The following is a 12,389-nucleotide window of genomic DNA, read 5'->3' on the forward strand; positions in this document are numbered from 1 at the left end:
TGTATTTCAGAGGGTCCCAGTGGGATTAAGCCCCAGTTCACCACAGTGGTAAACCATAGGCACACACTTAGTTGGCTGTTCTTTGCTGTCTATTTCTCACTCCATTATCATGCTTTCTGGGATCATCTTCCAAATTAATTGCTTAGGCTCAAACCTTTGTCTCAATGTCTGCTGTGGGACAAATCAAAACTAAATAAAATATTCTGTTTTCTGTATGCCCCAGTTGAAGGAAATCTGGAGGAGAGTTTGGTGATGGTATCTTTGTGTCATATGTATACATATTAATAAGTATGAAAAATTCACCAAAACATGTTTATGTAAAATAAAGGAGTTCTGGGCTGGGTGTGGTATCTCACACCAATAATCCCAGCATTTTGGAAGGATAAGGCAAGAGGATCATTTGAGCCCAAGAGTTTGAGACCAGCCTCGCTAACATGGCGAAACTCTGTCTCAACGAAAACTACAAAAATTGGCCGGGCTTGGTGGCCTATGCTGGAGGTCCCAGCTACACAGCAGGCTGAGGATCACTTGAGCCCAGGAGGTAGAGGCTGCAGTGAGCTATGACTGCACCACTGTACTCCAGCCTGGGACACAGAGTGATACCCCGTCACAAGACAGAAACAGAAACAAAAAACAGTTCTTCCATTTTGGAAATGTATACTTACTTACTTACAGATAAAAACAGCAGCAAATACATGTTTGTATATTTGTATAATGAGACACTACACTTGGGCAATAATCAGTTAATTTCAGACATACACAATACATAATTACGTTAAGTGAAATAAGTCAGGCATAGAAAGATAAATACCACATATTCTCACTCATACATGGGAGCTAAAATAATTAAGTTCATAGAAGCAGAAAGTAAAATTGTGGTTATTAGAGGCTTGGAAGGGGAAAGGAAAATGTAGGATAAGAAAAGGTTGGTTGATAGATATAAAGTTACAGCTAGATGGGAGGGAGAAGTTCTAGTGTTCTATAACACAATAGGGTAAATATGGTTAGAAATAATTTACTATATATTTTCAAAAAGCTAGAAGAGAGGATTTTGAAAATTCACAACACAAAGAAATGATAAATGTTTGAGATGATGGATATGCTAATTACCCTGATTGAATCATTACACGTTGTGTACACATATTGAAAATCACTCTGTATCCCATATATATAAAATTATGTGTCAACTAAAAATTAAAGGGAAGGAAATTGAAATATATATGTAATATTTAAGTGAAAAAAATGAATTTCAGTAGAATTATATTAATAAAAGTTCAAAGCTTTGCAAAGAAGAGTTACAAACATAGGTGTTTAGGGACACAAACATAGCAGGTGAAATGCAAATAACATCAAGGTAATAATACACACAAAACTCTAGAGAATCATAACTTCTAGAGAGAAAGAAGGATGTGTGATCATGCCAAGGTCTATGGAGAACTTCCAAGGCACTAGCATTACTCTTTTTTTTTATACTAGGTAATGGGACACACATGTTCATTGTATCATTGTATCACAGTTCTTTATATTTTACGTATTTTTCATGAATATTATTTTCTAAATGTTTAATATTTAATAAAAATATTTTTTTAAAAACAGACACCCAACAGGACAATAAAGAATGGCTTTTTGATGGTATCATTATTATAGGTTATTAGCAAAACAATAATTAAAATAATATTTTTAAACAGAATGTAAAATAAAGGAATGATATAGAGTAGGCTCAATTGTTTCTCACCAATGCAGCACTCCAACAATAACAGGTATTATTGCCCCCTTACCCTAAGTGAACCAATACAACATATAATGTAATAATGCTATTCTCTTAGCTTGACTAATTATTTTTGCAAAGGTGGAGTCAGTATCCTTGACCAAAAGTAATTGCAAACTGAGTGACTGAAAACATTATTTCTGACTGGTTATTCATTCATTTCAATCAATTTGATTTAGAACAAACCAGCAAGGGAACTGAGAGGGCAGGAAATAAACAGAACAGGTCCCAACACCTGTGAACACTCCTTTGAAAACTCCTCTTCACAATCCTCCCCTGCCATGTCAGTGGCCATCACCTTAGCTTCACTCTGAGTGTCCACATCATAGGTTTTCATTCTGGATGCTCCCATCATAGTTTGCGCTCTTGGGACTACATGTAAAACAAAGCACCTAAATGAAACTCAGAACAGGCATCAGTTTTGTAAAAAAAAATTAGAAAAGAGCAAAAAGGAACAGTGACTGGAGAATACAGGAGTGTCTTGCAAAAAAAAAAAAATGGGGGAAAACAAAGAAGGCTTTAAAGAAACTAGAATCCACTTGGCATCAGGTCTTGGATGCTCCTCTTAGACCATGCTTGAATCCACTGTCTCAGGAGAGGCTATGCTGGAGCCTGTTCTGCTCAAAACATGCTCTGATCCTCTGCTTCAATATTCTTGTTATTCTCTGGCCTCCCTGGTCTTGACACTTGATTTTTTTGTCTTGCTTTGCTTCTGTGGGTTAAATATTCTTCTAGATTGTCTACCTGGTTTGAGGTTTTCCCTTTGACAGTTTTTCTCAAGTTCTTCTTACACTACCCCTTAGATTAGAGAACACAGAAAAATCTCAGCTCACCCTCACACCCAACTTGGGCCTGCACACCTCCAGGTTGGGGCTGGCATCCTAGGCTCCTGCTTAGGTGGAAAGAGAACTCAGACACTACCTGGAGACTTAAGAACAGCATTTCTCAGAACCGCTGGGACAAGCAGAGAAGTCAACTTGTTTAAGGAGATAGGGATATAGTTTTTTTTTTGTTCAAGACATCAAATCCAATGAACAAAGAAATGAGCTGGAGAAGAACCCTGAAAACAAAAGGCACTCTAAATTTTATTTTTCCTGCAAAGGCATTTAGTCACAAATGGCAAATAGTTAAGCGATACCTGCCCAAATAATCATCTCTCACTGCTCTCCCCTCACATATAAAGACGGAGAAGTATATTGCCTCTCCCTGCAAAAGACTCCTCAGCCATTCTTAATATGGAAAAAACAAACAACACAACATTTTCAATCTTCAACACATTTTCTGTAACGTCCTTTCTTCAAATGAGGAAAATGTACTCCAGATTTTCTGCTGTATTGTACATCTTGATCATAGTTTAATGATGGGATGTTCTAGTTAGTTGTATGTCTGTTTCTCCAGCAGACTGATTTCTGTACAGCTGGGGTCATATCTTTTTCATTTTGCATTCCTCACCCTTGCACAGAGTTATTCATCAAACAACATCTGAATGAGTGAAAATTTGAAAAGGAATCAGTTCCCATCTTTTATTTTTACAAATTCGTCTGGTTTTACTGACTGTGCCGCTACAACCAGTACATTGAGGCATGGGAAGGGATCTTCAGAGTGGACTCAAAGAGGCTTGAGAAGGGCTTGTGATTTGGAATAAATTTGAAATGATTTGAGATGTATTTCTAGCTTCCCTTTTAAGCTCTTGTTTACTGGAAGACAAGGGAGAAACAGCATTGAAAGAGGTTTTTAGGAGTTTTGAGTAGTGACCAGGCAAACGTTTGTCTCCCTTCCAGGAGCTGTGCAGGCTCACCCACTGGCTGGAGGCATGGACACAGTGTTGCTCATTTGTTCTGGCCGTTTCTTGACTGCTCTTTAATTCTAAGAAGTGCAGGTGGGGAAAAAGCACTGGTATCTGCTTCTGCCCTCTCCTCTTCCATCATCCTCCTTACAGCCCTGTTAGAGCAAACTTCACAGCAACATATTTTCCAGTGTGATAGGATTCTCAAATAAAGAAATGTAAGAAGGAGGACCAAAATTGAACCCTTTTAGTCAACAGAGAAGCCAAAGACACCAAACAATGACATCTTGGACCCAGCATTGCCTCTTCATTGTACTGAGCAAGACTTTCTTTCTTTTATTTTTTTTCGAAGTGGAGTCTCACTCAGTCACTCAGACTGGAGTGCAGTGGCGTGATCTTGGCTCACTGCAACCACTGTCTCCTGGGTTCAAGGGATTCTCCCATCTCAGCCTCCCGAGTAGCTGGGACTACAGGCACCCGCCATCATGACCAGCTAATTTTTGTATTTTAGTAGAGATGGGGTTTCATCATGTTGGCCAGGCTGGTCTTGAACTCCTGACCTCAGGTGATCTACCCACCTTGGCCTCCCAAAGTGCTAGGATTACAGATGTGAGCCACCATGCCCTGCCCAAAGCCAGACTTTCTAATGTGGGATCACAGCACAGTTGCCCCTGTTTGGATTCCCCTACCTACCTTCGCATCTCATTCACATGCTGCATCTTCACAGCCAGGGCCTGTTTCCAGGTCTAAGCCCGGCAGGCAGGGTTTGGAAGTGCTACAGCACACTAGTATCTCTGCTTTACCTGTAAGAGATTGCCTCAAGTCCCAGCCAGATGACTTTCTCTTTATACAACTTCCTTATGGTTCAGAAATAACAGGATGCTATTTAAATAAATTGGGATGCACCACCACCACCACCACCACCACCAACAACAACATAAAACCACTTTTTGTTTTTCTTTTCTTTTCTTTTTTTTTGAGAGAATGATTTTTTAAATTGAGGTAAAATTTACATAACAAAAAATGAACTATTTTAAAGTGAACAGATCAGTGGAATTTTGTACATTCACATTCATGTTGTACATAGCATGTTCACAGAGTTGTGCAATCATCACCTCTACCTAGTTCCGAAACATTTTCATCACCCCACAATCAAACTAAAAAAAAAAAAAGGTCAATTTCCTCTGTTTTAATGAACTTACCTGCTCTGGATATTTAACAGGAATGGAATCATACAATATGTGACCTATTGTATCTGGCTTTTTTTTCCCACTGAGCATTAGATTTTCAAGTTCATCCACATTGTAGGAGGCACTCCTCATTCCTTTTTGACTCAATAACATTTTTAACAACTTGTAGATGAATAAAAATGAAGGCTTATCCAATGCAGGCATTTGAGGATATAGTCACTGCAGTCAAGATGAATAAATGTCATGGTGTGAGGGAAATGAAGAGGAGGAGGGGATGTAGGAGGATGAAGAAAATACAGATTGAGAAGCAGAAGCTCCAGGCTGTTCTGCCTACTGAGAAGAGTTTCTCTCTCTCTCTCTCTCTCTCTCTCTTTCTCTCTCTCTCTCCCTCCCTCCTTCTCAAGCAGTATGATTTCCTCAAAAGAGCACAGGTCCCAGAGTCACAAAACCAGCTCTGGAGTCCTCATTCTGCCATTCACACCTTACATGTCCTTGGACAAGTTACTTTCAGTTTTAGTCTCCACATTGTAAAATGGAAATAGTAATACCTGTGCCCTCAATTTCAAAAATATGTGTGAGAACTAAATAAAAATGGTTATAAGCTATGAAGTGTGGTTGAAGTGCTAGTTACTTATTTCTCTCTACAACCGCTCAGGAAGGAAGCCCAGCTGATATAAGACCTTCCTTAGTGATGATTTCACCTCCTTATTCCTCAGACTGTAGATTAAGGGGTTCAGCATGGGGGTGACCAGGTTATTCAGAGTCTGAACAGTTGCATCCAACCAGGGGCTGGGGGTAGGCCTCAGGTAAATGAGGACCACTGGCATGTAAAAAAGCAGGATGGCAGTGAAGTGGGCACTGCAGGTGGAGAAGGCATGGCGTCGGCCCTCGGCAGAGTGGATCTGCAGGATGGAGAAGACAATGCGACTGTAGGAGGTGAGGATGAGAAGGAAACAGCTGAGGGGCATGAGGCCCACACTGATGAACCCCACCATCTCCAGGGCTGATGTATCTGCACAAGCCAGCTTCAGCATGACTGGGATATCACAGAAATAATAGTCCACCTCATTGGGGCCACAGTAAGGCAATTGGAAGGTGAGAGTGGTCAGAAAGGTGGCCTGAATGCAGCCAAAGAATGAGGTCCCCATGGCTAGGATGACGCATGCTCTGTGGCTCATGATTATGGTGTAGCGTAGAGGGTGACAAATGGCAACAAAGCGGTCGTAGGCCATCACCGTGTACAGGAAACACTCAGTGCAGCCCAGGAAATGGTAGAAGAAGAGCTGGGAGGCACAGCCTGCATAGGAGATGGCTCGGCTGTTCCCTGAAAGATAGCACAGCATCTTAGGGGAACTCACAGAAGGGAAAAGTATGTCAAAAATAGACAGCTTGCACAGGAAGAAGTACATGGGCGTGTGAAGCCGAGCGGAGGAGACAATAGCCAGCAAGATGAGCAGGTTCCCCATAAGGGTGAAGATGTAGAAGGGCAAAAACAGGACGAAGAGCATAGTCTCCAGACCCTCCGTGTGAGGGATGCCCAGCAGGATGAATTCGGACACCACTGAGAGATTCCTCATGGCTGTGAAAACATCCAACCTTGAAAAGGTACCCAGGACACCAAAGTCTAAATACCAATGTCAAGTTCTCAAGCTTTTTGCTGATGAGTGCTTTGGCTATGTTTTTAACAAGGAACAACCTGCCTTCTTATGAAAGGCAAGAGAGAGATCCACGTAAAAAAAATCAGATAATAACAAAATGCCTATTTTAGAGTCAGTCTATTCGACTCATGGAAGGAATGCTTTGTAAAGGCAGATGCTTGTCTTCTACAGGATGAGAAGTTTAGAGGCATATTTAAAACACTTCAACTTAAGTTAGAAGCCTATGTACCATGGATTTATTCTTTTTGAGCGTATTTACTCTTTGAACTCTTGTGATGTCTTTACATAAGAAACTTCCACTATTCATTGCCCTCTGCAACATAACAGAAAAATAATTAGGTTAGAAACCAGAAAACTTTATATGAATCCTGGCCTTTCCATTTATTAGCTATACTTATTAAAACAATTTACATGACATCTTTCATAGACTTAGTTTCATCATCTGCCAAATGGAAATCATACTTATTATAACAACATTGGTAACACAAATATCCTAGTATTATAGTAAAGTTTATGAAGTATCTGCTAAAATGTCTGGCAAAACTATGAACCCTAATGAAAATTTTTTTTCTTTTTTTCCATAAGTTATTGGGGTACAGGTAGTATTTAGCTACATAAGTACGTTATTTAGTGGTGATTTGTGAGATTTTGGTGCACCCATGGCCTGAGCAGTATACACTGCACCATATTTGTAGTCTTTTACTCCTCGCCCCCCTCCCACTCTTTCCCCCAAGTCCACAAAGTCCACTGTATCATTCCTATGCCTTTGCATCTTCATAGCTTAGTTCCCTTTATTTTATATATCTTAAACTTAATTCTTTAAGCACTGTCCTTGAATGTTGGTATCCTGTAATTATTTGCAAAAAATATTTTATTAAATAACATCATTGAATAGATTTAAGATTACATACTCTTCAGATCACATCTTTCTAGACTTGAAAGGTCGAAGATCTCCAACTCTCATAAGAGATGCTGTTCTGGTTCTTCTCGTTCTTATAGTCATTTCTAAGCTGACTTAAGATGACTGAAATATTGAGAAACAGTATCAGCAAGGAAAGCATCCAATTCATGTTACCGTAATGAAGTAAGAAATACAGTGATCCATGTAAAGAAAGGCAAAGAACAGCACTAATGAGGTAGGTTATACAAGTCAAGGGCAGGATATAGTGCCTGAAAGATTCAGAGATCTCTCATTACTCACTTAGTAATAATAATGGTAATTCACACACACACACACACACACACACACACACACACACACAACATTTAATGAATACGTACTGTGTTCCAAGGACAGGCTCAGCATTTTAAAATTTGCTATTTATTTTTAAAGTATACCTATAAAAAGAAATTACTATTATTATTACTGTTCTTATCTATAGATAGGAAGGTGAAGCTTAGAAAAATCAAGCAAATTTCTCAAGCTTAAAAAGCTAGTATGTGACAGATTGGTTTAATTCCATTTCCTGTGCCTCAATCATTAGGAGGAAATTGTGCCTTCTGTTTGCCTCTGCTTTCTAAGACAGCCTGTTCCATTGCTCGGCAATGACACTCTTTCCAGATGCATTCACATCATTGCTTTATATTAAGGTAGGAAAAGTCTTCATGTCCTATTTCCTCCTGGTCATTTCCAGTCTTGACTTTACAGCCCACTTGATAAATACTTCATTTAGTTTTAGAGATCACATAACAGGTGTTTTCTATCCCTTTAACACTAGACCTTAGTATCAGCTCCAATTCAGGAGCTTTCAAGTTGCAGAGCCACGTTCAACGTGGGGATCCCAATCATAAGCTGTGGCAAGTGTCATGGAAAATCATCTCTAAAGAGAGGGACCAAGCCAGAATGAGTCACCCACATATTACCCAAGAACTGGGCAAAAGTAAAGACAATATAGAAACAGTGACATTCTGGGGAAGAAATGCTTCTGCAGTCTGCCCCTTGTTATTAATTCTAGCCACACCTGAATCGTCTCTCTGGGCAACGCAGATTCCTGTGAGCTTTCATCTCCTTGGTCAGCAAAGGCAAGAGAGAGAGAATCTGGTTTTGCCTATGATCAGACACCATGATATCCTGTGATTCCATAATTTGATTTTTAAGTCCATTTCAGGAAGAAGTCACCAAAGACCAGGAAATTTCCCATGTGTGAACCCATTAGTGTGTGAGGGGAAGAGGCTAACAGTGAGACATGGGTAGAAGTTTGAACACTCACACAGTCCACCTGGGAATATAGTCAAGTTTTCCAACTGCTATAACAAGATCTCACATTTACTTTTTCTCAGCAGAGCACAATGTGCTCCAGCCAAAGGAGCCGTAATTTTCCTATTTATAAAGAATCAAGTCTCATAGGATTTGTACAATCAAGACCTGTACACACTCACTCTCTCTGGATTGCTTTCTTGAAAGTTCTTCTCAGATCCCCTTAAGCCCTACTTGGGACTCAGTGATACTTCTAAGGGAGCAATTAGTTTGTCAATAACATTCATCACCCAATCATGAGATAACAGTAATAATATCATTGGAAAAGGATGCTCTAAAGTGGGAAATATGTTCCCCCAAGACTGTTTGCATAGTAGAAAAACACCAGTTTTAACATTAGATCGTTTGCATTGCTATCCCTTTGTTTGGTTGTCTTTTACACCTTCAAGTCTTTGCTCCAATTCAGCTCAATATCATAAGCTCACGATCTCATGATAGTTCGTGTTACCATTTGCCTCATCAGTTTTGAAATTGTCTATACATGCCTGTGACTATATGGCTATATCTAATAAACATCACTATTCAAGACAGAAGCCTAATCAGCAGATATTTATTATGCATCTACTACCATGATGTATCTTCAGGTCATTACTCCTAAAGAATAACAGTCTCACATACTGGACACATTGCTGGGAAGATGACCAGTATAAATAGAGGAGCTATAAACCAAAAAACAGTAAACTAAAATACCATTATTTAATTAACAATCCACTGTAAGCACTTACCATAAACTGTAATGCTAATTTGTTTAATTCATTGTTACATTTAATCTCCAAATGAAACTTTATAAAATAGACAGTATGATTTGACAAAGAAACTGAAAAACAGATTAAATAATCTAGAAATTACCCAACTAGAAAGTAAATGAGCTGAGACTGTAATTTCAAAGCCAATTCTTTTAAGCACTAGGCTATCCTGAATTACAGAGATTTGAGTCTTGCACCAAAAGAAGAGAAAGAGAGATTTAATGTGGTCTTCAAATGCTTGAAAAGCTGGTGGGTAGACTTGATGTGAGTTATTTTACACAGACTCAAGAATCATGGGCAGATGTAGTAGAAAGATAGATTTATTTTCAATGTAAAAAGGAATTGTTTAGTTGTTAGAAAATGTACATCAGTGAAATAAGCAACCTTTAGATGTAATGATCTCATCACTGGAAGTATTCAAGAAGAGGTAAAGAGAACCATCTTTCAGGTATACCATTAAGGATATTCTCAATTCAAATGAATAACATAAATTCAAAAAACTTAAAATTTTTTCTTAGTATAAAATTATTTGATTTTATTTCCACCATAAAACTTTTCAAAGACACTGACCTAACACAATAAAAGTGGAGCTTTAAATTAATGATAATTCAACTAACCCCTAAAGCAAAAGCAATTATGAATATGTCCATAGTGGTTACGAAAGTAGTTACAAAGTTTACAAAACTATTACCATTGTAATACCAAAGCTGTTGCTGAAGCATTTTTAAAAGAAGAGAAAAGCAGGTTGTGGAGGGTGTACAGATACTTCTCAGGTAGGGTCTCAGAGGATGGACGCAGCTTGTTGGGATGTCTTAGTAAGTACATCACATTTTTAATAATAGCTAACATTTTCTGTGGATTTGTTATATACTGGAATTGTGATGAGGGCTCTGTATTTAATACCTTTCAATATTTACCAAAAATGTATTTCTATCTATTTTTATAGTAGAAAGCTTAATCTCCGAGAGTTTAATCAACATAACTAAGGTAACAGAGTTGGTTAATGATGGAGTTGTATCTCAAATCCAGAATAATATGACTTCTCCCTCCGTGTTATGAAGACAAATAAGTTTATCACTAATTTTGATTTTCAAATACTAGTTAATAACTAATACCACCTAACATTTGTAGTTGTTCTAGTTTTCCAATACACTTTTCTGTAGTTTTAATTAATTCTTAAGAGCTGTGTCAGGTGGGTTTTCTTAACTCCACTTTACAAATAAGGACGTTAAACCTCAGAGCAATTCTGGCTTTTCTAAAGTTGGACAGTAGAAGAGCCCAGGCATTCCCAGGTTTAGCTCTCTTTCCACTACATCATCACTGCTTCCCAAAGTGACTCCATACAGAAAGCAGCTGTCTCTGGATGAGAGATAAATTATTAATAGATTCATTTGGCTATTTGGTTAAGCCTTCTGTATAACCTTATGGTTATTACTGTTTTTATCACAGATTCCCCGACAAGATTATGGCATCAAAATATAATGAGATAGGCTGGGCACTGTGGCTCATACCTGTAATCCCAGCACTTTGGGAGGCCGAGGCAGACATATCACTTGAGGACAGGAGTTTGAGACCAGCCTGGCCAAAATGGTGAAACCACATCTCTACTAAAAGTGCAAAAATTAGCCTGGCATGGTGGCACATGTCTGTAATGCCAGCTACTCGGAGGCTGAGTTCGGAAAATTGCTTAAACTAGGGGGGCAGAGGTTGCAGTGAGCCAAGATCACACCACTGCCCTCCCACCTGGGTGACAGAGAGTCTGTCTCAATAATAAAAATAATAATAATAATAATCATCATCATCATAATCATAAGATAAAGCATCAGAGAAACAAGCAGAGAGAGAGAGATACACTTATTTAGCTCATGTTCTGTTTCCTAGGGGAAAAGTCCCACTGGAAAGTTTACTACATATTTCTCAGAAGAGGTCACTTTCTATGGTATGACTTGTGGGGAAATTTGCATTATATTTGCATCATTTTTGTTTTAGTCTGCCTAATTTGAGTCCTTTTTTTTTTCTCCTGCTTCAGGTATTCAAGTAAGTCATGACATAGTCTAGCAGCAACTGATTCCTCAACTAATCCTTCAGCAAAATTTTCTGTTTATAAATAGCAAGCTTAAGTCTAGGCATTCTTGATCCAATGACAGGTGCTTTGTTGTTTCTTGGCAGGATAAGGGTCTGCGGTGGATTGTCAATCATGTTTCTTCCTTTATCTGCGATAGCCCAGTGGAGAAGAATTAGGCTGTAAGCCCAAAAATGGAAAGGAGTATAATGATGGCTATTTACTGGGTGACACATATCTGAAGCTGCTATTTCCTTTTCTTCCTTTTGTTCTTCCTCCCTTCCTATCTTTTTTTTTTTTTTCCTGGTGGAAAAGTTCTTGGCATCCTAAAAATTTGATGGTTTCTATGGAAGAGGTGTGATCCACCTAGTGGGGGAATATAGAACTGAAAATGTTCTGCATTTTTATTGGGGAGAGATGGGAATGAAAGCAATATCAGGGACTTGAATCCTTGGAAACTCTCTTGAGTGATCTGAAATCCTCAGTCATCACTAATTCCTGAACAAAAATTCATGCTTCTATATGATCCCACTCCCACTTTCAAAGCCTGTAACCTCTTGGGATATAAGTCAGGTAACCATAACAGGCTAGAATACTGGACCAGTCCTTGGAATCAGATGGAGCAGTTCGATGTCTAAAATGAATCGCTAGTTTCCATCTCTCAATGGAAATGTGAGCCTGAAAGTATTTGGTGTCTCAATCAATATTAAGGCCATTTGGAACCAACTATCAGTTCTTGGAGCTTTAGAAATTATTGAACCCAAATTCAGAATCTCTGCCTTTAAACATCACACCATGTCCTTTGAGCATGCATTCTAATAGATAGTTATAAAAGAGTATTTCTCTCTATTCCTCAGATAAATCTGATCCGCTTGAACTACAGCTTCATTTTACAGTATCTTCTGTGTTTAATGTGTGTCTA

The 12,389-nt window shown here is 38.7% G+C and overlaps 1 protein-coding gene across 1 annotated transcript; it reads right to left on the reverse strand.

Moving 5' to 3' along the window:
* Positions 1-5,385: 5,385 nt before the first annotated feature.
* LOC100584631 (olfactory receptor 149-like) lies at positions 5,386-6,321 on the reverse strand. The gene has a single exon (XM_003253315.1). The coding sequence runs from the start codon at positions 6,319-6,321 to the stop codon at positions 5,386-5,388; it is 936 nt and encodes a 311-aa protein (XP_003253363.1).
* Positions 6,322-12,389: the final 6,068 nt, after the last annotated feature.

The sequence above is a fragment of the Nomascus leucogenys genome, chromosome 15 (assembly GCF_006542625.1).
Source record: "Nomascus leucogenys isolate Asia chromosome 15, Asia_NLE_v1, whole genome shotgun sequence".
NCBI lineage: Eukaryota > Metazoa > Chordata > Mammalia > Primates > Hylobatidae > Nomascus > Nomascus leucogenys.

Bases quoted from the DNA above. Each gene is read 5' to 3' on its own strand.
- LOC100584631 (XM_003253315.1), bottom strand. From the start codon at position 6,321: ATGAGGAATCTCTCAGTGGTGTCCGAATTCATCCTGCTGGGCATCCCT.